The 27,698-nt window shown below is 40.5% G+C and overlaps 1 protein-coding gene across 2 annotated transcripts in view; it reads left to right on the forward strand.

Moving 5' to 3' along the window:
* Window positions 1-1,842: 1,842 nt before the first annotated feature.
* atp2c1 (ATPase secretory pathway Ca2+ transporting 1) overlaps window positions 1,843-27,698 on the forward strand; it is a 109,303-nt gene continuing 83,447 nt past the window's right edge. For both annotated transcript variants that reach the window (XM_048560236.2, XM_048560245.2), the window contains exon 1: window positions 1,843-1,993. In XM_048560236.2, the coding sequence (XP_048416193.1) occupies window positions 1,976-1,993 (18 nt within the window). In that variant the 5' untranslated portion in view covers window positions 1,843-1,975. The remainder of the gene's footprint in view (window positions 1,994-27,698) is intronic.

Here is a 27,698-nt window from a genome sequence, read left to right on the forward strand (position 1 = left end):
TCCATTGTCATATAGCACAGAAACAAATCCTTTGGTCTAACTCGTTCATACCGATCAGGTAACTAAAACTTAACTATTCTCTTGCTCTGAGAAAAAGATCTTAGCTATTCACTTTATCTATGCCCCTCATGATTTTATAAACCTCCGTAATGTTACCCCTCAGCCTCTGACCCTACAAGGAAAAAAATCCCAGCTTATCCAGTTTCTCCTTATGATCAAGCTTCCTAGTTTCAGCAACATTCTTTTAAATTTTTTGTGCACCTTTTGCAGTTTACCAACATCCTTCCTCTTAGGTTTAAGGTGAGAGGGGAAAGATTTAAAAGGGCAACTTTTGCACACAGAGGGTAGTGTATATATGCAACAAGGTGCCAGAAGAAGTGGTAGAGGCAAGTACAATTATAACATTTAAAGGACAAATGGATAGGTACATGGATTGGAAAACTTTAGGACCAGACGCTAGCAAATAGGTCTAGTTAAGTTTAAGTTTAGGAAATCTGGTTGGCATGAATGAGTTGGGCTAAAGGGTTCTCAATTCTTTTAATACTAATTAAATTTTTTTAAAAACGTCAAATTGATTGTACTGAAAATCAGATGGATAGATGATCAATTTGAGATTGAAAATTGCTTAAGAAACACATTTTGTTCAAGCTTTTCATCTTCCACTCATCGGGACCTTTCACAAGAATACAAACTCAAGGGAAAACCAACATTAATATTTGAGAGGATAGTGCTGATTGTAATGGCAAGGAACCTCTGGTAGAGGTATTGCCACGAAGAATGCATCCATTAATGTTGATGGACAGTTAACTGTCGTGCTTTGTTTTAATTTTAAACCAGTTAGGTTTTTAAAAATTAAACAAACCCTGGCGGTTAACTGAGTCATTAATTATAGATACATTCTCAATAACACCTCTCTACCAAAGTCCACTTGCCAACCCAGCAGCACACTCCTATTATATGGATCTAAACAGGTCTGGCAGCATTGTGGGTTGAAATCACAGTTAATGTTTCAAGTCCACTGGACCTGAACCATTAACTGTGATTTCTCTCCAAAGATAATGCCAGTGCTATTGAGATTTCCTAGAAAATTTTGTTTTAGTTTCAGATTTTCAGCATCTATAGTTCTTTTGCGTTGTTTTTCCTCTTGTGTAAGTGTCTTTGTGCCTTTAAATTAGTTTTCTTGTGAATGGTCCTGATACATGCAAGACCAAAAAAATGCTCCAGCAAAATATCCACAGACCTAAATGGATAGCAAAAAACATTAACGCAGAAAGAATGGTTTAAGTTGCTCTCAGAATATGTTTTTCTTATTGAGAAATCAGAAAATTAGCATTTGCTATTTGTCCCACTCTCTCTTGTACATTATCTGTACTCATACCCAAACCCTGAGAGTGCACGCCCCCAGCAAATATTCACCCTCTCCATCTTCCTAGAAAATACAGCCGTAAAACAAAAATACACTTTCAATTTCTTCAACTAGTCAGTATAATCACCTGTTTTTGCTGTTCACGACATATTCAGAGGTGAGAAAGAAGTTTAAAGTGATTTTTTAAAAAAAAACTAACTTTAGAGGAGGAATATAGCAACAGGGCTAATTGTAACTAACATAGTAGCAGCCAAACCAAAAAAAAGTTATTTCTGCTGGGGTTCAGAGGGATAAAGTTCTCGATTTTAATCCATTTCGAACAAAATAGCGGTTAGAAACGAGCACGCGCGCTCAAGTTCAACCGGCTCCCGATTGCCCAGCCAGGCACATGCGCACGCGCACTTGGGTATCGGAGCGCGCACGCGCGTGTTCGGGAGGGGCCGGGCGTGCGCACGGTCTTGGGAGCGTGCGGCGGATTCCGGAAGTAGCTTGCGGGCCAGCGGCTGCTTCCTGTCCGTTGGCCGTTCCGAATGTTGGTACGTCGCGAGCCGGCCAGCGACCGTTTGAGAGCGGCGGAGTTAATGGGAGCGCGAGGCGTGGCCGGCAAGTATGCTGCGGTCTGGTAATGTAAGTCCGTCTCTGTGTAAAAATCCGGTAAATCTGACTGTGTCAGCCTCGTGATCGGTATGTCCGGCACCGCCAGTCATTATGTTGTGTGTTATCATGTACCTGAGTTCTTGTTGCACGGACTCGTTGGACAGGTTGAGTGGAATCGTTCTAGAATTCTGTTCTGTTGCAATGCAAGCCCGCAGTATCGGAAGAGCTGCTGATTATGATAATCTGCTAGTACAAGGAAAATGTTCAGATCACGTTCTGGCGTGGTATATTCAAGCTGAATAGAACACGTTGAAATATATTTAATAATGTAAAGTTGTACGGAATCCGCTGTAATAGATGTAATATTTTAAGCCATATTACAAATGCATTGGTCTCCATCTGGTACATTTGGATATATTTGCTAATGAAAGGCTGTACAAAATGCTTTGTAATACAAGTGATATTGTAAGTCACAATACAAAATGCATTAAGATAAACCTGGTACCGTACGTCAATTACAAACCACATTAGGATTCATGTGGAACCGTAAATCACATTACAGAGTGCATTTGAATGTATCTGGTAGTGTAAGTTGCATCAGAAAATGCATTTGATATCTGGTATTATAAGTCACATTACAAAATGCATTTGGATATATCTAGTAATTTATCTCACTGTAAAAATGAACTACAATATAGGTAGACAGCTGATATCCTTGACAATATATTTTAGAAATAACACTTCATTATAATGTAGGGAAAGCATTATAATTTACAATATTTAACAAAGTAAACCAAACTATTATATGCATGCAAAATTATAGTTCAGAATTTTGGTAATTAACTTATACATACGTTTGGTAAAGTAATGGGAACTACAGATTACAAATGATTTGGTGAATTATACACTTGAGTTTAAGAGGATGAGAGGGGATCTGATTGAGACGTATAAGATAATTAGAGGATTGGACACCCTGGAGGCAAGAAGCACGTTTCCGTTGATGGGGGAGTCCAGAACCAGAGGACACAGTTTAAAAATAAGGGATAGGCCATTTAGAACAGAGTTGAGGAGAAACTTCTTCACCCAGAGAGTGTGGATATATGGAATGCTGTGCCCCAGAAGGCAGTGGAGGCCAAGTCTCTGGATACTTTCAAGAAAGAGATAGAGTTCTTAAAGATAGTGGAATCAAGGGTTATGGGGATAAGGCAGGAACAGGATACTGATTGTGGATGATCAGCCATGATCATAATGAATGGTGGTGCTGGCTCGAAGGGCCAAATGGCCCACTCTTGCACCTATTGTCTGTTGAATCTTTAGATCATCTGGTATAAGGTACTGCACTTGAATGAAATTGAAAATGAAACACCTTCTCTTTGGAACTATCCAGCATTCGTCCTTTTCTTCTCATTGTATTCATTGAATGCTTCTTTTTCTCAAGCTTTCATTTCAACGTTTGGTCATTATTTAGATTTGTAGATTTTAATATTTAATTGTTCACACTGTTAGATGTTTTTATATTGGTTAAAACAGTAACTTTTAAGAAGTTAAAATGATTGCCTTTTTGTCTGTTCTTTTTGAATTCTCTATTCCATTCATTATAATTATTGTACTATTTATTTATGTCCACATTTATCATGTCAAACATTTTGTCATTTTATGTTGGAAAATGTATTATACTTTGAAGTATGGTAGCCAGAACTGTTTGCGCCTTGGATGCTCCAGTGTTCAGAAAATTATAGTCACCACGTTCACAGCCTGTCATAATTATTTTGCTGCAGGATCAGAGCAATGCGTTCCTTAAAATATTTGCTGTTGTTCATGACTGAATAGCTTTAGTTTTGTGATTCACTTGATAATCTGTTTGATAATAGATCAAATGCATGCATATCCCTACTGGCAATGGAAACGGTACGTTGTGATGTTTTTGACTGCCATGATCGGAATGCTTTTATCCTATTAACGTTGATGAAAGGTCCTTAACAACTGAGCTGTTATGGGAGGAGTGTTGGATCTACAGAATAGAGTTCATAATTAATAATTACAATTGCACTTAAAGGAAAAGGTGCCAGTTTCTTCATTAATCTCATTTAGAAAAAAAATAAATCCAAAATTGTTAGATTAAGTGAATATATGTTGGAAAGCACTGAAATGCCTGTGTTATTCCATTGTTAAATGCTCAGGGTGTAGAAAATAATCTTATGTTTCTTGTCTGCACAGAAACATGAAAAGAAAATGCAATTGTAAGGATTGAATGTGGCAGGAAGAATGAATTTTCCTCTGGTCAAAGCAGGCTAGAACTTAGGTTACTCATCCTAGAAATAAAATGTATACTATTTGGATTCACAATATTGCAGTGAATGAGCAGTTACTCTGCGTTTGGGTGGTGCTTCAGGGAGAAATTTGCAATTGGAAGTATGCATTCTGTCTTTCTGAGTATCTAGTTTAATTTAATAGACTGGTGCTCTCTAACACACTGAAGCTAGTTTGAATTCAGACATTACATCTACCAACAATAGTTGTTTGTTATCCACATCTATTTATATCACTCCATCAACCTTTATTTTTATAATGCCTTTTGTCATCTTTAGGTTTGAGTTTTCAAGTAGTCTTCTTACTGCCTTGTAAGCTTCACTCCACACAGTTGCATCGCCTGGATCTTATTACACGTATGGTACTCCCCCCCCCCCCCCCCCCCAATCCCCGTACTCACCTCACTGTCTGTGCTAATCCTTTTTGCAGCCACAGTGTTCCCAACTGTTCAATGACCTCCAGATCTGTGTCCCTGTTCTATTTTGTATTATTATTGGCAAACCTCATTCTCAATCTGGAATTCTCTTATCAAGCTCTTCTACTGATCTTTTCCCACCTTTAAAAGTGTTTATTTTAAACTCTCTTTTTTGCCACCATTTCAGTAGTTCCTATGCTGTCTATCGCCTTCTTGGGTTTACCCTTAAACATGACCTGTCTTAGGATATTCAGGTCACTTAAGGCTACTACATAAGTTTGAGTTGGTGGTTAAATTTTAACTAAATCAGTTTTATCATGATGCTATTAAAAATACAAACGCTGTAATTACAAATTGTTTGAAGATGATTTGCAAGGAACAGGTTTATGTGGGACTTCAGTGCATTAAACTGCAAGTGAACTTACAAACCAGACAATGCCTGACACAAATTTAAATCCATTTCCTGGTCCAACAGAGAGGCTTTCATTTTTGCTTTATTTTTCTGTCTTATGAAAGTAATTCCATGTAAAGTTTCACTTTCTGATTTTAATTAGTGTAATTTTCTATTGAGTAGTATCAGCAGAAGGCTGGAACTGCAGAATGTGATCTACATCATACTTGAGCTGCATATAATTCACTTGCTTCTAAACAAATTTTGAGATACATTAGACTTTAATTTTCATGCTTGAAATCTGTACATGGCTGGCAAGTTACACATGGGTTACCCTCAGAAGCTTATCATAGGCCGCTGTCTTGAATTGCCGTGTGTAGCAGTTTTAAAAACATGCTTGTCTTGTTAGTTTACTACAGTTATCAGTGAGGAGTCAACCCTATTAATGAGATTTATGAATGACCTGGTTGTTTACAACAATCTAACAACTTAATGGGCCATTCTATTGGAAGCATTTCTTTAACTCTTTCAAAAAGCTCACATTGTTCAGCTGCTATGCTGTGATTTGAATTCTACTATGTTGATAATGATTCAGACCATTAATCCAAAATATTGGATTAGTATTCCATTGCTTTTATTTCTGCAGATCTATTTCTAAGTGTATACTGAGAGTGAAGCACACAGAAGTGACGAAGACACCTTGAAGGAGACAAATTGACTGACCATTCTTGAACAGGTTGAAATTGAATGACTGGAAGATGGTGCCTTGGATGAGGACCAAACAGTCAGGCACCTAGGGATGGAATTGCTTATTGTATACGATATATTAAAGGTGCAGGTTTAACTTTGACAGCTCACCACAGTCAAACATGGTAGCATTGTACCATAAACTAAAGTTGTCTTGGTGCTATGAGCTGAATGCAAATCAGGCTGGAGTAATTTGAGCTGGAAAGGTCGACCTTCGAGTTGAGTAACCATGACACTAATGATGAGTGAGGCTGAAAGTTTAAAGTGAGAACTTCTGCAAAAGCTTGTGTAGCCACACATCTGAGGGGGAGAAAAATCCTTTCTATCGTCATGGTTAACGTTTTTTGTCAACATTTGAGAATTATTATTTTTATTAATGTTATTGGAATTGAGGGGCCTTTTTTACAATGGCTGCAAATGTTGAGACTTCTGGGTATTATAAATATATGACATGAACATTAGTGATAAGGTGAAGAGAGAGGTGGAAGCTTTAGATTACAGGAAGACCTAGAGAGGCTTTTGAAATGGGCAGAACAATGCAGGTGGAGTTTAACCCTGAAAGTGTGTAGTGGTGCATTTTGGGAGCTATCTGGTGAAGTGCCAGAAGATTGGAGGGTGGCTAATGTTGTGCCATTATTTAAGAAAGATGCAAGGAAAAGACAGGAAACTATAGACCATTGAGCCTGACATCTGTGGTGGGTGAGACTTTGGAGGGGATTCTGAGAGATAGGATCTACATGCATTTGGAAAGGCAAGGACTGATTAGGGAAAGTCAGCACAGCTTTGTGCGTAGGAGATCATGCCTCTCAAATTTGAGTTTTTTGGAGATGTTACCAAGAACGTAGATGAAGATAGAGCGGTAGATGCTGGCTATCGGGACTTTGAATTAGGCCTTTGACAAGTTTCTGCATTTTAGGTTGGTTAATATGGTGAGTTCACGTGGGATCCAAAGTGAGATAGCCAGTTGGATACAGAGGACAGGGGGTGGTGAGGGAGGGTTGTTATATGCACTGGAGGCCTGTACCAGCCATGTGTCACAAGGTTTGGTTTTGGATCCACCGTTGTTTGTCATTTATATCAACGATTTGGATGAGAATATAGGAGGTATGGTTAGTAAGTTTGTGGGTGACACCAAAATTGGTGATACAGTGGACAGCGAAGAAGGTTATCTAAGAGTGCAAACAGACCTTGATCAAATGGGCAGTGAAGTGGCAGATGGAGTTTAATTTCGATACATGTGAGGTGTTGCATTTCAATAAGGCAAATCAGGGCAGGACTTGCACAGTTAGTGGTAGGGTGCAGCTTCATAGTTCCTTGAAAGCGGTGTTGCATGTAGACAAGTTACTGAAGAAGGCATTTGGCACACTTGCCTCCATTGGTCATTGCATTGAGTATAGGCTTTGGGACTTTCTTCCCTGGAGCATCAAAGGCAGAGGGGTGACCTTAGGATTATAAAACTGAGGTGCTTTTTCCAAAGGTTAGCAGAGTCTAAAAGTAGAGGGCATTGGTTTTAGGCGAGAGGGGAAAGATTTAAGAGTGACCTGAGGGGCAGTTTTTTTACGGAGGGTGGTGTGTATAGAATGAGCTGCCAGAGGAAGTGATAGAGATGGATACAGTTACAACACTTACATTTGAACAGGTACGTGAATCGGAAAGGTTTAGAGGAATACGGCCAAATACAGGCAAATGGGACTAGTCAAGTTTGAGATACCTGGTCAGCATGGACAAGTTGCAACGTGGTGCTTATTTTCATGCTGTTTGACTCTGACTAACAAGGTAAGAGAGTACATGATGAATGGGAGGATCCTGAGTTGTACTGAGGATCAGCAGGATATTTTGTTGTCTGCAAAGAGAATCTTGAATACAGTAGAGCAGGTGAATGAGGTGGTTTAGAAGGCATATGGGATACTTGCCTTTATTAGCCAAGACATAGGATAAACGTGATGGTCTGGATTTTGCTTCGGCTGTAGCTGGAGTACAGTGTACAGTTCTGGTTGCCACATTATTGGAAGGATGTAATTACACTATAGAGAGGGTACAGAAATGATCCACCAGACTGTTGCCTGGGCTGGAGTATTTCAGTTATGAAGGGAGACTGCAGGGTGGCAAAGCGCTAGGGACTTGAGTTTGATTCCAGCCTTCACTCACTGTATGGAGTTTGCACGTTCTCCCTGTGTCTTTGTGGGCTTCCACTGGGTGCTCCAGGCTCCTCCCCTAGGTACAAAGAAGTGCAAGTGAGGTGGATAAACCCTGCTAAAGTTACCCTATAATATGCAGGCTAAATGAATTAGCCATGGATTACAGGGATCGAGTGGGTGGTGGGTCTGTGTGGGATACTGTTCGGTGCAGAAGTGATGAGCTGAATGACCTCTTTGCACTGTAGGGATTCTTTGACTATTCTATAATTCTGTAAGCTAAGCTTGTTTTTGTTGTATCAGAAGGCTGAGAGGGTCCTGACTGAGGTGTACAAATTTATGAGGGATTAGATCGGGCCGTTTTTAAAAAAAACTTCCCCCTTACCGCTGGGATCATATATTAGGAGCATAGATTTAATATGAGGGGCAGGAGGTTTAGAGGGGATTTTAGGGTACTTTTTTCATTAAAGAGGGTGATGGATCTGGAACTGGCTAAATACGTGGCTGTTAGAGCTGGGTACAGTTATAACATTTGGGAACTATTTAGATGATCGCTTGAAGAACTATTGCATACAAGGGCCTGATCCAAGTGCTGGAAAATGGGAGTAGAGTAGAGAAGAACTTGATGATTGGTGCGGACACAAAGGACTAAAGACCTCTCTCTGTACTAAATACCTAATGTAATAAGTTCAGTATGAGCCCATTGCCCTGGCAAACACATGCAGCATCCCTTATAATCAACTTTGCCATTACTACCACAAATCTGCTTACATATTCGTTATGTTGTAATTTGGAGGTAGAACAATAAACCCCAGTGCTAGATAAATTGAGTGCTGTAATTTTACAAGTACATTCATGGGCACATCTGTAAACATTTCAAAGAGAGACAGATTCCCACTGTGCAGATGTGTCTCTCTCAGGCTGTGTTAGAGTGCATTAGTGTGTTGGAAATGGTGAGAATTGTTTGGAATATGATATACACATCATTCCAAAATAGTAAGGAAAATAGTTCTGATAGTTTGCTCAGTAACGTTCTGGAGAATGCAATAACATTCTCTCTTCACTGCATCCTCACTTCACCTGTGTTTTAATTAATCTGTCTGACTCCCTCTGTGGGTTTATCCCCTACTGAGTTTAATTTAACGTGGGATCACTTCATTTATTGTTTTGATCAAAATTTTTTTGCTAAAAGTTAGCAGCTGCAGCAGGTGAATCTTCAAATACAGGAACAAAGGTGTCTTGCTGCAATTGTACAGGATCTCAGTGAGACCACATCTGGAGTATTAGGTTAAGTTTTGATCTCCTCTTTGAGGAAAGATGTTCTGGCAATGGAGGGCATGCAACAAAGATTCCTCAGATGGCAGGACAGATGTATGAAGAGAAATACTGTATCAATTAGGACTATATTTGGGCGGCACGGTGGCTCAGTGGTTAGCACTGCTGCCTCACAGTGCCAGAGACCCGGGTTTGATTCCAGCCGTGGGTAACTGACTGTGTGGAGTTTGCACATTGTTCCTGTGTTTACATGAGTTTCCTCCGGGTGCTCTGATTTCCTTCCATGGTCTAAAGATGTGCAGGTTAGGTGGATTTGCCATACTAAATTGCCCCCATAGTGCCTGGGGATGTTTAGGTTAGGTAGGTTAGACAGGGGAAATTAATGTAATGGGTCTCGGGGTTGGGGGAATACCCTTCAGAGGGGCAGTGTGGACGTGTTGGGCCGAATAGCCTGTTTCCACACTGTAGGGCTTCTGTGATTCTACGATATTTACTAGAGTTTAAAAGAATGAGAGAAGATTTCATAGAAACTATAAAATTCAAACAGGGCTAGACTGGATAAATGCAGGAAGGATGACTGGGGTGTCCAGAACCAGCGGTCAAAGTTTAAAGATGCAGGGAATTGAGATGAGAATAAATTTCTTCATCCAGTCATGAGCATTTGGAATTCTGTGCCACAGAGAATGTGAAGACATTGAATGGCTTCAAGAAAAAGTTAGATTTCGTTCTTAGGCCTGAAGAGATCAAAGGATAAGGGGAGAAAGCATGAATAGGGTACTGAATTGGATGATCAGCCATGTTCATATTGAATGGCAGTGTGGGCTCAAAGGGCTGATTGGCCTACTCTTATTTTCTGTGATTCGGTTAGATGATGATAACCCTGAAACTGGAACAACTTTAAATTAAAAAGAAAGCAACGAACAAAAGAATGAAAAGGATATTAAAAATGATTAATTTGATTAGTTTCAAAGGCAGCCTATGCTTTTAGGTGTAATCACAAAGGATGGTACAGCTGACCCCGTTAACTTAAATCTGTGCTACGTGGAAGTGTCCGTGGCAGAGCCTGATAAGCTGCTTCAGTCTTTAATACGTGTTTACTGGAAATGGGATCTTCTGTAACTGGAGCAGGAGGTTTGAGAACAGATAAGTTTTATAAAATTTTTACCTGACTAGAAAGCAGGTAAGGTGAAGTTGACTTTTCGCTGCATCAGATGCATTGTTGATGTGTTCTCACACTTGTGTCATGCAAATATTGAAGCCTGTGAAATGTTTGCTATCAAAATGAGTAATTAAAATTAATGTGATTTTTGGTGCTTAGTGCTGAGCAACAGGCGTTTCATTGTCCATTGATCCTATAACATTTAGCCCATGAGATGTACTAATGGAACTATAACTAGACAGCAGTAACCTTTTTAGTTTTTATTGATTTAGATCAGATTTATTTGCATTTCCTTGCAGATAACTGCCATCTAAACAGTAAGGATTTCAATATCTCTGCGCACATCTACACAAAGTGTGGTTTTCAGATTTTCTTTGTGCCTCACTCTATTAAAGTCCTGATGACACAGGTTGAAATGGTTATAATTGAGCAAATTTATTTTACTAAAATCATTCTGTGAAATAACTGCCCTAACATCATTTTCTGTAATCAGTGTAGCATTGTGAACATAGTTATCTTTAGTTGTCACCACTATTTCAGCTTGACCTTGGAATACCACAGCTACTGACGTCAAAAATTTGTGCAGGTGGAGTAGCAATGAAGAAAAATCCGGAGTGCACTCAGCTAACAGATCAAACTAATTTAGAACCTTCTAAATAAAATTTCACATGCTGGGAATTTACTCTATACATTACTTAGCAGTATTGAAGATATTGCACTGGATGATTTCAAGTGGTGAAATAAAAATGAAAGTGTAGTTATTCATTCTTGCATATAATGCAAGATTGTATATTCAATGGTTTTGATCACCACAAAAACCAGTTATCCCTTTTTATCAGTCCTATCTATTTCCTGTAGCAGAACTAGCAGTATAAAGATTATTTCACTATTTTATTCGTGTTGTGGGATGTGGGTGTCACTGGCTGGCCAACATTTATTGCCCACCCCAAGGTGTCCTCGAGAAGATGGTGGTGAACTGCCTCCTTGAACCATTGCAGTCCACCTGCTATGGGTTGACCCACAATGCCAGTCGAGCAATTAATTTACGCTCTGCAGTAAGGCAGAAATGTGTTTCACTGTAAGGTGACATTGTGGCTATGTCATGGCTCTGAACAACATATTTTTGAAGCTAAGCTTAATGTACCTCTTAATTTAAAAAAACTACAGATGATGCAAATCAGAAACAAAAACAGAAATTGCTGAAAAAATTCTGCAAGACTGGCAAAATCCGGGGAGAGAAATCAGAGTTAATGTTTCAGCTCTATGACCCTTCTTTAGAACATTCTGAAGAAGGGTCCCTGGACTTGAAAAGTTAACTGTTTTCTGTCCGTAGACCACCTGAGTTTTTCCAGCCATTTCTGTTCTGTTGTCAATGTAACTCCTCTCTTGTTGCAGTGGCACTCCCTACAACACCTCATATTGATGTAATGTCCCTGAGAAATATTCTTGAACAAAAAGGTCAATACAAAATGGATGAGCAAATTAGTAGGGAGCATACCAAAGAGAAGGGTTAAAAGGAGACTTTTAAGATTGAAGCGGGTTATGGCAACAAAGGATGATTTTATAATGGAGGTCCTGAAGGTGGGAAACTAGTTAGTGGCTGAATTCTTGCCAATGCTAGAAGTCAGAGATGAGAAATCGACTGAGTTTGGAATTATGGCAGGCAGTGTAGGGACTTATATTAAAATCCAGTAGTGGAAGGGGAGGAGGCAACGCTGAAGGATTTCTGCACACTTGTTATTGACATAGCTTTGAATAAGTATGGTTGTGAAACAAAGTCATAAGACTGAATTATGGTAGATGGACATTAACTGGGAAGTAGAGTATTTGAGACATCAAGTAACACAAAGAGATTAAAGAAGCTTATAGACTACATTTAGCTTAAATTTTTGCCTTTTGGATACCCCTGAGTTATTAGCCAAATTTTTGAGTATTCTAATTTGTTTCACCCTTGTTGTTTCATGGAACTTCTATTCCATAAAATCTCGAATTATTCTTGGAATTTAGTGTTTCATGGTATTGTAGAATTTTGTAGCACTGAGGAAGCCATTTGGTCCATCGTGTCTGTGCCAGCTGTTTAGATATGATTTGTTTGTATTTCCAAAATACCATTGACAAGGTGATATGCTAGAGGCTACTAAATAAGATACGCGCCTGTTGGTGTTAGAGGCAAGATACTGGCACGGTTTGAAGATTGGCTGACTGGCAGAAGGCAGACAGTGGGGATAAAAGTTTTTTTTCCAGGGTGGCAACCAGTGACTAGTGGAGTTCTAAAGAGGTCCGTGTTGGGACCACAGCATTACATGTTAAGGGTCTGGATGAAGGAACTGAGAATGTTGTTGCTAGATGAAACAAAGATGGGTGGAGGACAGGTAGTGTTGAGGAAGTAGGAAGCTGCCAAGGGATTTAGACAGGCTAGCAGAATGGGCAAAGAAGTGGCAGGTGGAATACCATGTGGGAGAAATGTGAAGTTATGCAATTGGAAGGAAGAATAGAGGCATAGACTATTTTCTAAACAGGGAAAGATTTGGGAAATCTGAGGCATAAACGGATTTAGAAGCTCTTGTTCAGGATTCTTAAGATTAACATGCAGGTTCAGTTAGTATTTAGGAAGGCAAATACATATTAGTATTACTTACAGTAGGGCTAGATTAGAAGAGCAGAGATGTATTGCTGTGGCTGTATAAGGCTGTGGTTAGACAGTATTTAGAATATTGTAAGCAGTTTTGGGCCTTCTATCTAAAGAAGAATGTGCTGGCATTGGAGTGGGTCCAGAGAAGGGTTATAAGAATGATCTCTGGATGAAGGTCTTGTCATGTGAAGAGTGGTTGAGGACTGGTTTGTACTGGATTGAGTTTAGAAGGATGAGGGGGACCTGATTGAATCTTATAGAATACTAAAAGGCTGGAAGTAGTGGACGTGGAGAAGATGTTTCCGCTAGTAAGAGAGACGAGGACCCAAGGACACAGCCTCACAGTGAAGGGACATCCCTTTTGAAATGAGATGAGAAGAAACTTCTTCAGCCCCAGTTTGGTGGAACTGCTTGATGCAGAAGGCTGTGGAGGCCAAGTCAATGAGTGTATTTAAGACAGAGGTTATTGATTGGTAAGGGGATCCAAGATTACTGAGAGAAGGCAGGTGAATGGGGTTATGAAATATATCCGACATGATCAAATGGTGGAGAAACTTGATGAGCAGAATGGCCTATCTCTGCACCTATATCTTAAGAGTTAACCCTTTAGTTACACTTGCCTGCTTTTTCTTCACAATTAGTATATTTAATAGGCACATCTTAAAAAAACGCACTTAAATTGCTTAAAAAATAGTACCAGTCAGTTTGGGTGGTTTAAATACTGACCATCCTTTTGTGTTTGCTTTCTACATCTTAACTTGCTCAAATCCCATTCACCTATCAGCACTGAAATCAGTGATGTTACATTGACTTCCAATCAAGCCATAACTTTATTTTAAAATATTTATCCTCACTTTTACATCCTGTCATGGCCTGTCACTTCTTAACACTATATCCTCAAATTTCTGAGATGAGATCTCAAGTATTTTTTTGATATAACCCTAACTCCTGACCAGTGGTGTTCCACGGGGATCTGTGCTGGGACCACTGTTGTTTGTGATATATGTAAATGATTTGGAGGAAGGTATAGGTGATCTGGTTAGCAAATTTGCAGGTCACACGAAGATTGGTGGAGTAGCAGATTGTGAAGGGGACTATCAGAGATTACAGCAGAATATAGACAGATTGGAGAGTTGGGCAGATAATTGGCAGATGGAGTTCAATCCGGGCAAATGCGAGGTCATGCATTTTGGAAGATCTAATTCAAGAGCGAACTGTATAGTAAATGGAAAAGTGCTGGGGAAAATTGATGTACAGAGAGATCTGGGTGTTCAGGTCTATTGTTCCCTGAATGTGGCAACGCAGGTCAATAGAGTGGTCTCGAAGGCATTTGGCATGCTTTCCTTCATCGGACGGGCTATTGAGTACAAGAGTTGGCAGGTCACGTTACAGTTGTTGTATAAGATTTTGGTTCGGCCACATTTAGAGTACTGCATACAGTTCTGGTCGCCACATTACCAAAAGGATGTGAATGCTTTGGAGAGGATGCAGAACAGTTTCACCAGGATGTTGTATCAGTGATAATGGGAACTGCAGATGCTGGAGAATCCTAGATAATAAAATGTGAGGCTGGATGAACACAGCAGGCCCAGCAGCATCTCGGGAGCACAAAAGCTGTCGTTTCGGGCCTAGACCCTTCATCAGAGGTCTAGGCCCGAAACGTCAGCTTTTGTGCTTCTGAGATGCTGCTGGGCCTGCTGTGTTCATCCAGCCTCACATTTTATTATCACCAGGACGTTGCCTGGTATGGAGGGTGCTAGCTATGAAGAAAGGTTGAGGAGATTAGGATTAATTTCATTAGAAAGATGGAGACTGAGGGGGGACCTGATTGAGGTCTATAAAATCATGAGGGGTATAGACAAGGTGGATAGCAAGAGGCTTTTTCCCAGAGTGGGGGACTCAATTACTAGGGGTCATGAGTTCAAAGTGAGAGGAGGAAAGTTTAAGGGAGATATGCGTGGAAAGTTCTTTACACAGAGGGTGGTGGGTGCCTGGAACACACTGCCAGCGGAGGTGGTAGACGCAGACACGATAGTGTCTTTTAAGATGTATCTGGACAGGTACATGGATGGGCAGGGAGCAAAGGGATACAGACCCTTAGAAAATAGATGACAGGTTTAGACAGAGGATCTCGATCGGCGTAGGCTTGGAGGGCCGAAGGGTCTGTTCCTGTGCTGTAATTTTCTTTGTTCTTTGTTAACAGCTCCACCATTGATTGCAAGGCCATTGGTTTACTGGGACTTAAGCTCTGCAATTCCATCCCTATCCCTCTCTGACTCTATCTTGACTTCCTCCTTTAAGAAATTCCTTAAAAGTTACTTCTGTGATCAAACTTTTTGGTAGGTCAGTTAACCATATATTTATGTAGCTGTATGCCACAGTTTATTCTATAAAGGTCTAGTGAAGAACTTTTGACATTTTATTATGTTAAAAGTACTATACAGATATGAATTATTGTTCACTCCAACTGACAAGTTAGTTCCCATCCAGCCTATTGTCTGATCTGCCAGTGACAGATCTATTTTCCTGTAACTATATAATATGTTTCTTTTCTCTAGTAGTGATCCTTCAAATTTAGTTTGCAGCAGCAGATGCTGTAAATAGTTCGAAGTATCACTGAAAGCTTCTGTTTAATGATCTGTTCTGTGTTTAGATGTTTCATTTGTGAGCTGCCATTTTTGTGGACCACATGAGTTACATCTTTCAAGTCCTAATTTTCTCTTTTGTCTCAATGCTTCTTCTCTCACAGTCTCAAATAAGCCTCTATCTTTTTATCCAACATCATAGTGGACTCTGAGGTGATAGATTTGAAATTTTTGTATTCCAGTATATAAAGAAGTTTTTTTGGAGGTTTCTCAAATTCCAAGCCTAAGACCTGTGTTCTTGATATCTGCACTAAAGGAAAATGCGTTTATATTCTCCACCTCTTGGCTTCTTGTGATAAAGCTCCAGTCCCACAACCTTCCAAAGTGTCTGCACATTTCAGTTCTGGCCACTTGCACATTGCCAATTTCCTAAATCTCTCCACCCCTCGCTCTCGCTCTCACTCAAGCAGTTCTGTAGAACTTTTTTGAGATTTGCTGTAATACCTCCTTTTAATGGGTTAGCATCAAATTTTGGTTAATGATCTTGCAAAACACTATGAGATGCTTTATTATTTTAAAGGTGCTGTATGAGTACAAGTTGTTTTTGTAGTCGTATACCTCAGTGGACTTGCTGGTCATATTTCTGCACTTACAAACTAGTTTTTAATAAGTTACAGAACCGGGATGCTTTATATTACTTTAGCATGTCCACTTCCTTCACACCACGGCCTCATAGCTCCAGCTGGCATTTTTTTTTAGGGTGTGGCACATAACTATATAAAATTTCAGCTTTTTTGTTTTGTCAGCTTGTCTAATATATATCTATTTGTAATTTTAGGCTCTTCCTCAAAATTAACTTATCATCTGTTTTAAGTTTGTCCAACTTTCATTTCTTCCCAAATCCATATTTCATTGGCCATGTTATTTCTTGAAGTAGTTTCAGGGTGGACTCCACTTTTTTTCCAAAGTTGCTCTTTGGTTAACAGTGATATGATTTCATCTATTTTAATTGCTGTGTCCAGAATGCTGACTGCAAAATGGGTGATTTTTTTTGTTTAGTTTTAGTGCACGTCTGTCGTTAACAATGGTAATAGTTGTTTCCCTGCTGTTCAGACCTTTAAACAAGTCTTTGTGATTAACTGTAAAGATGATTGTTAGATCTAATCAGAAAGTGAAAACGCTATGCATCAAACAGAAATATATACACAAAAAATTTCTCTTGTGCAATTTAAAGCCTCAAGTGGAAGATAATGAAATCACTGTGAAGGGAGAAGAGGAGGAGGTGAAAGACTACATGTGAATTTAAGAAGGGAGGGGAGGGAGTGGAAACCAGAACAACATGAGTTGAACATTTAAAGGGTGAGACTTATTGCTGTATTAGGAAAAGAGTACCAGTCAGTTGAATGGGAAGGACTACTGTAGATGGAAAACAAAATAGTGCAGAGAGAAATGGAAACAAAGAAACAAATAGACAAGGGAGAAAAAATATTGGCAGTCAGTGGCTACATTGGGATTTGAATTAAAGGAAGTGAGGCTCAGGAGGTTTAGTAGCAGAGACGCAGTTAACAATGACGGATGATTGTAAATTTCTGACAGTGCAAAGGAAGAAACTGTTCTCTTTACTGGAGAAAAAAGAACGATTGTGATCTCTGATATGTAGCAGCATAGTAAAACAGTGATTGGTCTGTGATTATCTTACTTATACCCTGCTCTATTATAGAAATGTTTGGTGGGTCAACTTTAACCTTGCCCTCCCAGTGCACACCAGCTGCGCAGAAAATTAAAATATCTTGTGAGACTCTCTCAGTGGCATCCCTACCAACCCTGCATGCAATAATTTTAAACTATCCTTTGAAACAAGGAAGAAGTGCATCTCATTTAGGGTTGACTTTTCTTTTTAACCATGGAGTTGGCACGGTGTTCTTCTGCTAAGATGCTGTAATCGGAAGAGTTGTCAAGACTAAAGAAGCTTGAAAAGGTAACTGTTTTAATCTTCATTGTTAGTTGAGGGTGTTCCTCCAAGCCCACTTCTAGGCAATGTTGCCTTGAACCTTCCCCGCCTCCACCCTATTTGACTTGTAAGGTCATTCCAGCTGCTCCCTCAGTGGCTTCTTTGCACCTAATATTTTCTCCCCACAGCTGCTGCCTCAAGGCGCTTTTGAGAAGAATTTAACTGCAGCATTTGGTGGGGTCTTACATTTGAAGTTTTCTAGATATCCTTTTGCCACTATCAAGAGTGTTTGCATCAAAGTGACCATCACCACCATGATGCTTGCCCATTCATCACTGATTCACCCAGCATCTTTTGTCAATAACAAAGTACTAAAACTGAAAGTAAAATGGTCAGTTATGTCTACAGTTTAGTAACTCTTCAAAATTTATTTCCTGCTGCAACATGTTCTTTCTTGCGTCAAACCATTACAAGTTAGACATTGATTCTTTACAATCACATACAATTCTGGTACATATATTAAAAAAGACACAAGGGAAGAGTTTTACAGGCTGATCAGAGCGGTTACTAACCTACCTTACTCCTATCAATTTAACTTCTGCACTACACTGTTCAATTGCACTTAGCATTTCTAGTATTATTTTGGTGTACAAAAATTAGAGTGCAAGACAAAGTTAGGAGAATTATTTGCCCAAAGCTCTGCCAGTTTATGCACGTCAAATCACCATTACTTTGCTTGAATCAATTGTCAGTTTTCAAAAAATAAATGCCGCGTGCACTAAGTTGAACTCTTAACACCTGCGAGGAGTCGGCAGGATGATGACCATACTCTCTTTGCACCATGTTGCTTAAATTGGAATGTTTATAATCATAGAATCCCTACAGTGTGGAAGCAGGCCATTTGTCCCATTGAGTCTACACTGCCCCTCCAAAGAGCATCCTAGCCTACCTGACCCCTTAACCTATCCCGATATTTTCCACCCTAGACGCTATGGGCAATTTGGCACAGCCAGTTCACCTCACCTGCACATGGAGGAAACTCATACAGACACGGTGAGAATGTGCAAACTCCACACAGACAGTTGCCCGAACTGAGAGTTAAACCTGGGTCTCTGGCACTGTGAGGCACGATTGCGAACTACTCGGTCACCATGGCTTCCCAATTGTTCATACAGCTCTGAATTCAAATGGGATTCACAGACACAGATGTCTAAACTCATTTTTTTGTTATTTTTCTGCATTGCTGTTTTAAAGAATGATGTATCAGTGGCAAACTAAATACATATAGGTTCATACTTAAAACAGCTGAACTATAAAAGCAGTTGCTGGTGTGATATAAAGAATGGTTGATTACCTGAAATGCCTGTCCAGTAACATTGAAAATGTGTCTTGGATTTGCATAACTATTGATGGCCTACATCCTTTTTGAATACCCTGTCAAAGTTAAATCGACTGTCTTTATAAGCATTTTTTTTTGTAAAATATAGGCTGTGTCTAAACTGTCAACATGATTTGCAAAAGTATTTTTTTCTTTACTGATTAGTTATATATTTGCTGTATTATGCCTAGTAAACACAATGAAAACCTTGGGAAAGTAAAGACACTTAGTTTCTTTTTGAATGGAAACCATGACAACTTAATTGAATAATAGTATTCATTGAATCATACCATTCAATTAATGTCAACTCAGTCTTCTGTAGCAATCTTATCTTTAAGTCATGAGATTATTGGTTTTTGGCTGACTGAGATCACTGTTGATATTTTAGTGTGTTTTCATCTCTGGGATAGGCTGCCAACCTACAGCCTGCCAGACCATTTTATGCTGCCATACATCTGTTTTAATTTTCAGCTCATTCATAGATTTTGAAAAGAGCTGTTCCCCCAATCAGAGACCCTTTCTGTCCCATTTGTGTTGCTGTAAGTTTTCTGGTAATCCTGTCAGCAGCTGACACAGAGGAGAACTGGTCTGCAACTGGGGGAGCAGTGAGCAGCTGAGGCCTGGAGTTGTGCTGGTGGTGTCTACGGGCAGCTCTGGGAATATAGATTCTGCTTCCATTATAGACTTTCTGCATCCCTAACATTTTATAAGAGGAAGGAAGCAGGATCTAGGGCTGTGGAGGAGGCATCTCACCTGGACTGTCCTCATCCCTCAACACCTTCTTGAAGAAGTCATACAAGGATAGCTTGTGGTGGATGTGTTCAGCTGGCCTACCTTTGCTACTCTTGGAGAACGATAAATCCTTGGCCGTGTGCTGGTAGATCTTGCTGAGGATCAACTTTGCCAGTGGTGTTCTGGATGACCATGGCAATCAGGTCTGTGTAGGATTGTGGGGTGGAGGACTAGCTTGAGAAGCTCCTCTTGGCTTATACGGGACGGCCAGCTGCCACCATCAAAAGCCAAGCTGAAGCCAGACAAGAACTACTTCTTGCTATTGTGGCAAAAAAGTGAGAATGGCCTCAGGCTCTGACCATGCAAGTGAGATAATGGGGTGTTGCCAGCCCCAGCACAGGTAGACCCCTGGAAATGGTTGGTTGTTCCCAGGTACTCCTTTACTGGATAGCTGGACTGGTGGTACCTGTTGAAGTTTTTGCTATAGATTGCTGTTCCAGAGACCTACAATCCTGCCTTAGGACAAAGCTGGAATCACAATTCGTTTCCGATAATCTTCTGAAGCAGCTTTGCTGTTCATTGTCATTTATTTTCCTGGTGAAATTTGCTTTCTTTTTATAAGTTCTCTTTAAGATGTGTAATAAGGCAAACTTGATTAGGGAGCTTAACATGAAGGGACCTCACTGACCATAATGTGATAGAATTCACCCTGCAGTTTGAGAAGGAGAAGCTGGAATCAGATGTAGCAATATTACAGTTAAGTAAAGGTAACTACAAAGTCATGAAGGAGGAGCTGGTCAGAGTTGATTGAAAGGGGATCCTAGCAGAGAAGAGCATCAGTAGCAGGAGTTTCTGGGATGTAGTTCGGGAGGCACAACATAAATTCATCCTAAGGAAGAAGAAACATATTAAGGTGAGGACAAGGCAACCATGGTTGACAAGGGAAGTATAGCATAAAAGCAAAAGGAAAAGCTCAATGCAATGTCATTTAGTGGGAAGCCTTTAAAAACCAACAGAGGACATCTGAAACAAACAGTAAGGGGGGAGCAGATGAAATAGGAGGGTAACCCTGCTAGTAGTATAAAAGAAGATTGCAGAAGTTTAGGTACCTAAAAGATAAACGAGAAGCAAGAGTGGACATTGGACCACTGAGAAATGAGGCTGGAGGAATAGTAATGGGGAACATAGAAATGGCAGAGGAAATGAATAGGTTGTTTGCCTCAGTCCTCAAATGGAAGGCGTCAGTGGCAGTGTAGTGGCCATCACTAAGGAGAAGATGCCAGTGATGCTGAATGGTTTGAAGGTGAATGAATCTCCCAGACCAGATGGACTGTGCACAGATTTCTGAAAGAGTTAGCTGAGGATATTGTGGAGGCATTCACGAATCCTGAGTCAGGAAGGATTCCACAAGACTGGAAGATGTTTAATGTAAAGCCCCTATTTAAGTAGGGAGGGAGGCAGAAGATAGGAAATGATAGGTCTGACTTTGGTCATTGGTAACATTTTTGAGTTTATTAAGGATGAGATTGTGGAGTACTTGGTAAAATGGTACGTGATAAAATAGGGCTGCCTCAGCATGGCTTCCTCAAGGGGAGGTCATCCCTGACAATCTGTTGGAATTATTTGAGGTGGTATCAAGAAAGTTAGACAAAGGAGAGCCAGTGAATATGATCTATTTGGATTTCCAGCAGGCTTTTTTAACAAGGTGCTGTACAGGTTGCTGCTAAATAAGACGAGTTCATGGTGTTGGAGGCAACATACTGGCATAGATAGCGGCCTGGCTGACTGGCAATAGGCAATGAGTGGAGTTAAAGGGGAGTTTTTCAGCCGGTGATTAGTGGAGTTCCACAAAGGGTCAATGTTGGGACCACAGCTAATCATGTCTCACATTAACAATCTGGTGAAAGAACTAAGGACATTGCTGCTAGGTTTTCAGGTGACACAAAGATAGTTGGAGGAATAGGTAGTGTTGAGAAAGCAGGGAGACTACAGAAGAGATAATGGGAACTGCAGATGCTGGAGAATCCAAGATAACAAAGTGTGAAGCTGGATGAACACAGCAGGCCAAGCAGCATCTCAGGAGCACAAAAGCTGACGTTTCCGGCCTAGACCCTTTAGCAGACAGGGGGATGGGGAGAGGGTTCTGGAATAAATAGGAAGAGAGGGGGAGGTGGACCGAAGATGGATAGAGGAGAAGATAGGTGGGGAGGGGATAGGTCAGTCCGGGGAGGATGGACAGGTCAAGGAGGCGGGATGAGGTCAGTAGTTGGGAAATGGAGGTGCGGCTTGAGGTCGGAGGAGGGGATAGGTGAGAGGAAGAACAAGTTAGGGAGGCGGGGACGAGCTGGGTTGGTTTTGGGATGCACTGGGGGGAGGGGACGAGCTGGGTTGGTTTTGGGATGCAGTGGGGGGAGGGGGAGATTTTGAAGCTTGTGAAGTCCACATTGATACCATTGGGCTGCAGGGTTCCCAAGCGGAATATGAGTTGCTGTTCCTGCAATCTTCGGGTGACATCATTGTGGCACTGCAGCAGGCCCATGACGGACATGTCGTCTGAGGAATGGGAGGGGAAGTTAAAATGATTCGCGACTGGGACGGCAACTTCCCCCCCCGCAGTGGTCGAGAACGCCCTTGACCGTGTCTCCTGCATTTTCCGCAACGCATCCCTCATACCCCGCCCCACAATAACCAGTGCATCCCAAAACCAACCCAGCTCGATCCCGCCTCCCTAACCAGTTCTTCCTCTCACCTATCCCCCCCACCACCTCAAGCCGCACCTCCATTTCCCACCTACTAACCTCACCCCGCCTCCTTGATCTGTCTGTCCTCCCCAAATTGACCTACCCCCTCCCCACCTCCCCACCTATACTCTCCTCTCCGCCTATCTTTTCCTCTATCCATCTTTGGTCTGCCTCCCCCTCTCTCCCTATTTATTTCAAAACCTTCTCTAAAGGGTCTAAGTCAGAAACATCAGCTTTTGTGCTCCTGAGATGCTGCTTGGCCTGCTGTGTTCATCCACCTTCACACTTTATTATCTTAGACTACAGAAGAACTTGGACTGGCTAGGAGAGGGGGCATTGATAAAGCAGATGGGATACAGTGTGGGGGAGTGTGAGGTCATGCACTTTGGTAGGAAGAATAGAGGCATATTTTCTAAATGGGGAAAGGCTTTGGAAATCCCAAGCACAGAATGGACTTTGGAGTCCTAGCTCAGGATTCTGTTCAGATAAAAATGCAGATGTAGTTGGCTGTTAGCAAGGCAGTGTTAGCATTAATTTCAAGAGGGCTAGAATAGAAGAGCAAAGCTGTATTGCTGAGGCTGTATAAGGCTCTAGAAAGATTTGGAAGATTGTGAGCTGTTTTTGGCCCTGTATTTAATGAAGGATTTGCTGGCATTGGAGGGGTCCAGAGGAGTTTTACAAGAATGAATGGCTTGTCATAGGAGGAGCGGTTGAAGACTCTGGGTAATCGATGGAGTTGGAAGGAAGGAGAGTTGGTGGATTTGATTGAAACTTACAGAATACCACAAGATCTGGAAGGAGTGGACATGGAGAAGATGTTTGCACTAGTAGGAGAGACAAGGACCTGTGGCACAGCCTAAGAGTGAAGGAATGACCCTTTAGATTTGAAATAAATCACAAAATACATACAATGTGGAAGCAGACCATTCGGTCTGTCAAGTCCACACCCACCCTCCAAACAGCATCACACCCGGACCACTCCACTCGTCCTCTCATCTTATTCCTGTAACCTGCATTTACCATGGCTAATCCATCAATCCTGCTCATTCCTGAACTATGGGCAATTTTAGCATGGCCAATCCACCCAACCTGCACATTTTTTGGACTGTTGGGAGAAACTGGATCACCCGGGGGAAACCCATATGGGCATAGGGAGAATGTGCAAACTACGTACATGAACAGCCGTGTGGGGCTGGAATTGAACTTTCGTCCCTGACACTGTGAGGCAGCAGTGCTAACCACTGAACCACTGTGCTGCCCTATGAGGAGTAATTTTTTCAGCCAGATGATGGTGAATCTGTGGAACTCATTGCTGCAGAAGGCTGTGGAGTCCACATCAGTGGGTGCACTAAGAGAGATGATTGGTCTTGATTAGTAGGGGGACAAAGAGTTATGGGGAGAAGGCAGGAGAGTGGAGTTGAGAAACACATCAGCCATGATCAAATGATGGAATAGACCCGATGGCCTAATTATGTTCCTATGTCTTCTGGTTGTTTGGTTGAAGATAGGGGAATACTAGAGCACAGAGCAGCATGGGTTATTTTCTTAAATTAAAGGGTGAAACAGGGAGGTGGGATTGAGATGGAGGAAGGTGTGAGACAGAACAGAGAGAGGGGAAGCAAGCTGAGAGGAGGAAACCCCAGGCTGAAAGTCAACTTACTTTTGGTCTCCACTTTCATGGGATTTCTGGCAAGGCAAGCATGGAATTTACCCCACCAGAGGCGACGCAAAGTCACTGTTAGTTAGACCTAACTGTCTTTAGTTTGATCATAACTTGGGAAAGTGGTAGCAATTATCGTGAACTGTGGTTGATTCATTTTCATTCTCTAAAACTTAAAACGTTGGCTTAATTAAGAAGCTTTGTTCTTTGTCAATTTTAATAATCCTTTTTACTAGTTACTTATTTAAATTAGTGATTTATTCCTTTTGAGTTTCATTTGAAAATGGTCTTGTTAACTGTTGTGGTCCTTTTAAAGATGAGAAACATTGAAATATGACCCCCATATGACTCTCTCCATGTGAAAAGCTTACTACTACAATGGTAGTATATAGTAGAAACTGCTTCTTTTGAACAAAACTTTGTAGATCATGTGGACATGATGCTCAAATCACCGATTCTAAAATGGACTTTTATGATGTTTATCTTTTATGCTGTACACATTATTCAGTACAAGTTGGTTGAGCTAACTTCCCTTGAAAAATATTAGAATAAATATTGAAACTGAAACACTCTTAGTTGTCTGCTAATCTTGTGGCCTCTTGATTATGTATGGTATGATTTCAGGTCATCAAAATTGTCGTACATTCATTTGTTTTTGAGGACCAAAATCTTTAGCGTCACTTTGTTGTTTCTAGATGAGGGGGTTGCAACAAAATTTAGTCAATGCGGAAAGCACTAATGAAAAGTAAATTTGTTTGTGCAGAATGTTTGTAAATCAGGAAATGAGTGGATGTTCTCAGCTAACTTCCATGCTTGCCACAATTGCACATGTGAATTTTCTGGGTTTTCACTTAGTTTTGTTCCTTATGGTAGCAAAAGAGGTGATGTATTTAAAATATTCCAACTCTGAGAGTAAATTTGATGCCGGAGTGAAACTTCATACTTTACAAAGTTCATTTTGCGTACTACAGAAAATATTGGTGGTATTTTCAGCTTTGTGATTATACCCTTGCCCTCATGTGAAACTAGTTTTAAAGAAATGATGGATTTTATATTAGGACACATTTAATCCATTTTGGGTTTCGCGTTCTGTGTAAAGCTAATGTTTACCAAGATGGACATTTAAAGTTCAGATTTGGAATTAGGAGTCCAATGATAACCACTATTGATTGTCAGGAAAACCCATTTCGTTCACTTATGTCCATCAGGGAAGGAAACTGCCATCCTTACCTGGTCTGGCTGACATGTGACTCCAGACTCTCAGCAATGCAGTTGACTCTTAACTGTCCTATGGGTAATTAAGGGTGGGCAATAAATGCTGGTTTTGCTGGCAGCATGCTCATCCTGTCAATGAATAACACAACAATCACAGAAGTACAATATGTTCTGCTCGATAGAACATCTTAAGATCCTAGCCTACCTGACCCCTTAACCTATCCCGATATTTTCCACCCTAGACGCTTATTTTTCTCCAGTAAACATCTTAACATCCTCCCACAATGTGAACATCTTATCTTAAGATAAGGACTGATATGTTTTTGAATTTTAATTAGATCACATTTTTTGATGTTAGATATTTCTTGTGCTGCAGTGATATGTCCCTGTCCAAGGCCTTGGAGGCCTGGGTTCAAATCTTACACACACCTCGAGTAGGTAATAACATCTCTGAATAGGTTGATTAGAAAAATAAGTAGAATTTAGAACAGAAGCAGCCTTGGGTAGTTGGGAAAGTGTTGAATAATGTTTATGTAAGGGGCGGTGTTGACTTGTTGGGCCAAAGGGCCTGTTTCCACACTGTAGGGAATCTAATCTATTATGTATTCGGCATCTGCACTTGAAAATTCAGTTTGAATATTGTACTTTCAAATTTAACTGTGTGCTGCATAGTTCGCAATGGTAAGAGTTTAATGGTTTTAAAGAACCATTGATTATACTCTTAAGTGTCACCTTAGTGCATCATGCTTCTAAAGGTTCTTGGGAATCCTTTTAATAAATTCTCTTCCCAAATTTGGGGTTGGTTTCAGGTGATGCGTCTTTTTTTCTATGTGACAACATTAGTCTAACATTTATTACGTGAAAAATGTTAGAAGCTATTGTTAAAGGAGTTAAAGCAGGATAAACTTGGATATGTTCAAGGTAATCAGGTAGAGTCACCATGGTTTTGTGAAAGGGAAATCATGTTTAACAAATATATTGGAGTTTTCAGTTGAAGTAACATGGGCGCTAGATTTATTGTACTTAGATTTCCAGAAAGTCTCTGATACGGTGCCACATTAAAGTTTTTATTGTGAAAGATTATAACTGGTGTGGGGCATAGCAGTGATAATGGGAACTGCAGATGCTGGAGAAGCCAAGATAACAAAGTGTGGAGCTGGATGAACACAGCAGGCCAAGCAGCATCTCAGGAGCACAAAAACTGACGTCCTCTCTGATGAAGGGTCTAGGCCCGAAACGTCGTGCTCCTGAGATGCTGCTTAGCCTGCTGTGTTCATCCAGCTCCACACTTTATTATCGTGGGGAGTAACATATTAGCCAACTAATCTTCTACCCAAACTAGAAAGAAACTGAGAGTATCTATAAGTGGGTCTTTTTCAGGTTGGCAAGCGGTATGTGGCAGGAATTGGTGCTGGCACCTCAACTATTTACAATTTTTGTAAATAACTTGGCTGAAGGGAATGGTTGCTATGTTTGCTGATGAAAGTAAGTTATGAAGAAGATATGATGAGGCTACAAAAGATGTAGATAGGTTAAGTAAGTGGGTAAAAATGTGCCAAATGGAGTAGAATGTGGGAAAATGTGAAATTGTCTTTTTTGGTAGGAAGAATAGCAAAAGCATTTTATATAAATGGCAAGAGAATACGGTGGGATCAGATGTTGGTGTATGAATCCTAAAAAGTTAGTTTATGCAATTGCAGCATGTAATTAAGAAAGCTAATAGAATGCTATCATCTATCACAAGGGAAATTGAATTCTGACATAGAGAGGTTATACTCCTTTCATACAGGGCACTGGAGACTGCATTTGGAGCACTGTTTCATAGTAATAGTCATCTTTAGTTAAAGAAGGATGTAAATGTATGGAAGTAGTTCAGACAAGGTTTATTAGACTAATTCCTGGAATGGGTAGGTTCTGTTATAAGGAAAGGTTGTACAGGTTAGGCTTATATTCACAGAAATTTAGAAGAGTAAAAGATGACTCGATCGAAATATATAAGGTCCTGATGGGTCCGAAACATCAGCTTTTGTGCTCCTGAGATGCTGCTGGGCCTGCTGTGTTCATCCAGCCTCACATTTTATTATCTAGGGTAGGTGAAGAGGATGTTTCCTATTATAGGAGAATGTAGAACTAGAAAATCACCATTTAAGGATCAAGGGTCATCTATTTAAAAATAAATGAGGCAATTTTTTTTCTGTATGTCATGAGCCTTTGGAATACTCTTCCTGCAAAGGTGGTGGAAGCTGAGGCCTTGAATGTGTATAAGAAGTCAAGACTATCAGAATTGCGCAGGACTGTGGATTGGATTAGAGCAGATCAGCAGTAATCTTATTACTCCTAGACCCCTAACATGACAGACCCCACTTCTACTTTCTTCCTAATGCTCCACAAACAGGACTGCCCTGACAA

This window comes from Stegostoma tigrinum, chromosome 2 (genome assembly GCF_030684315.1).
Source record: "Stegostoma tigrinum isolate sSteTig4 chromosome 2, sSteTig4.hap1, whole genome shotgun sequence".
NCBI lineage: Eukaryota > Metazoa > Chordata > Chondrichthyes > Orectolobiformes > Stegostomatidae > Stegostoma > Stegostoma tigrinum.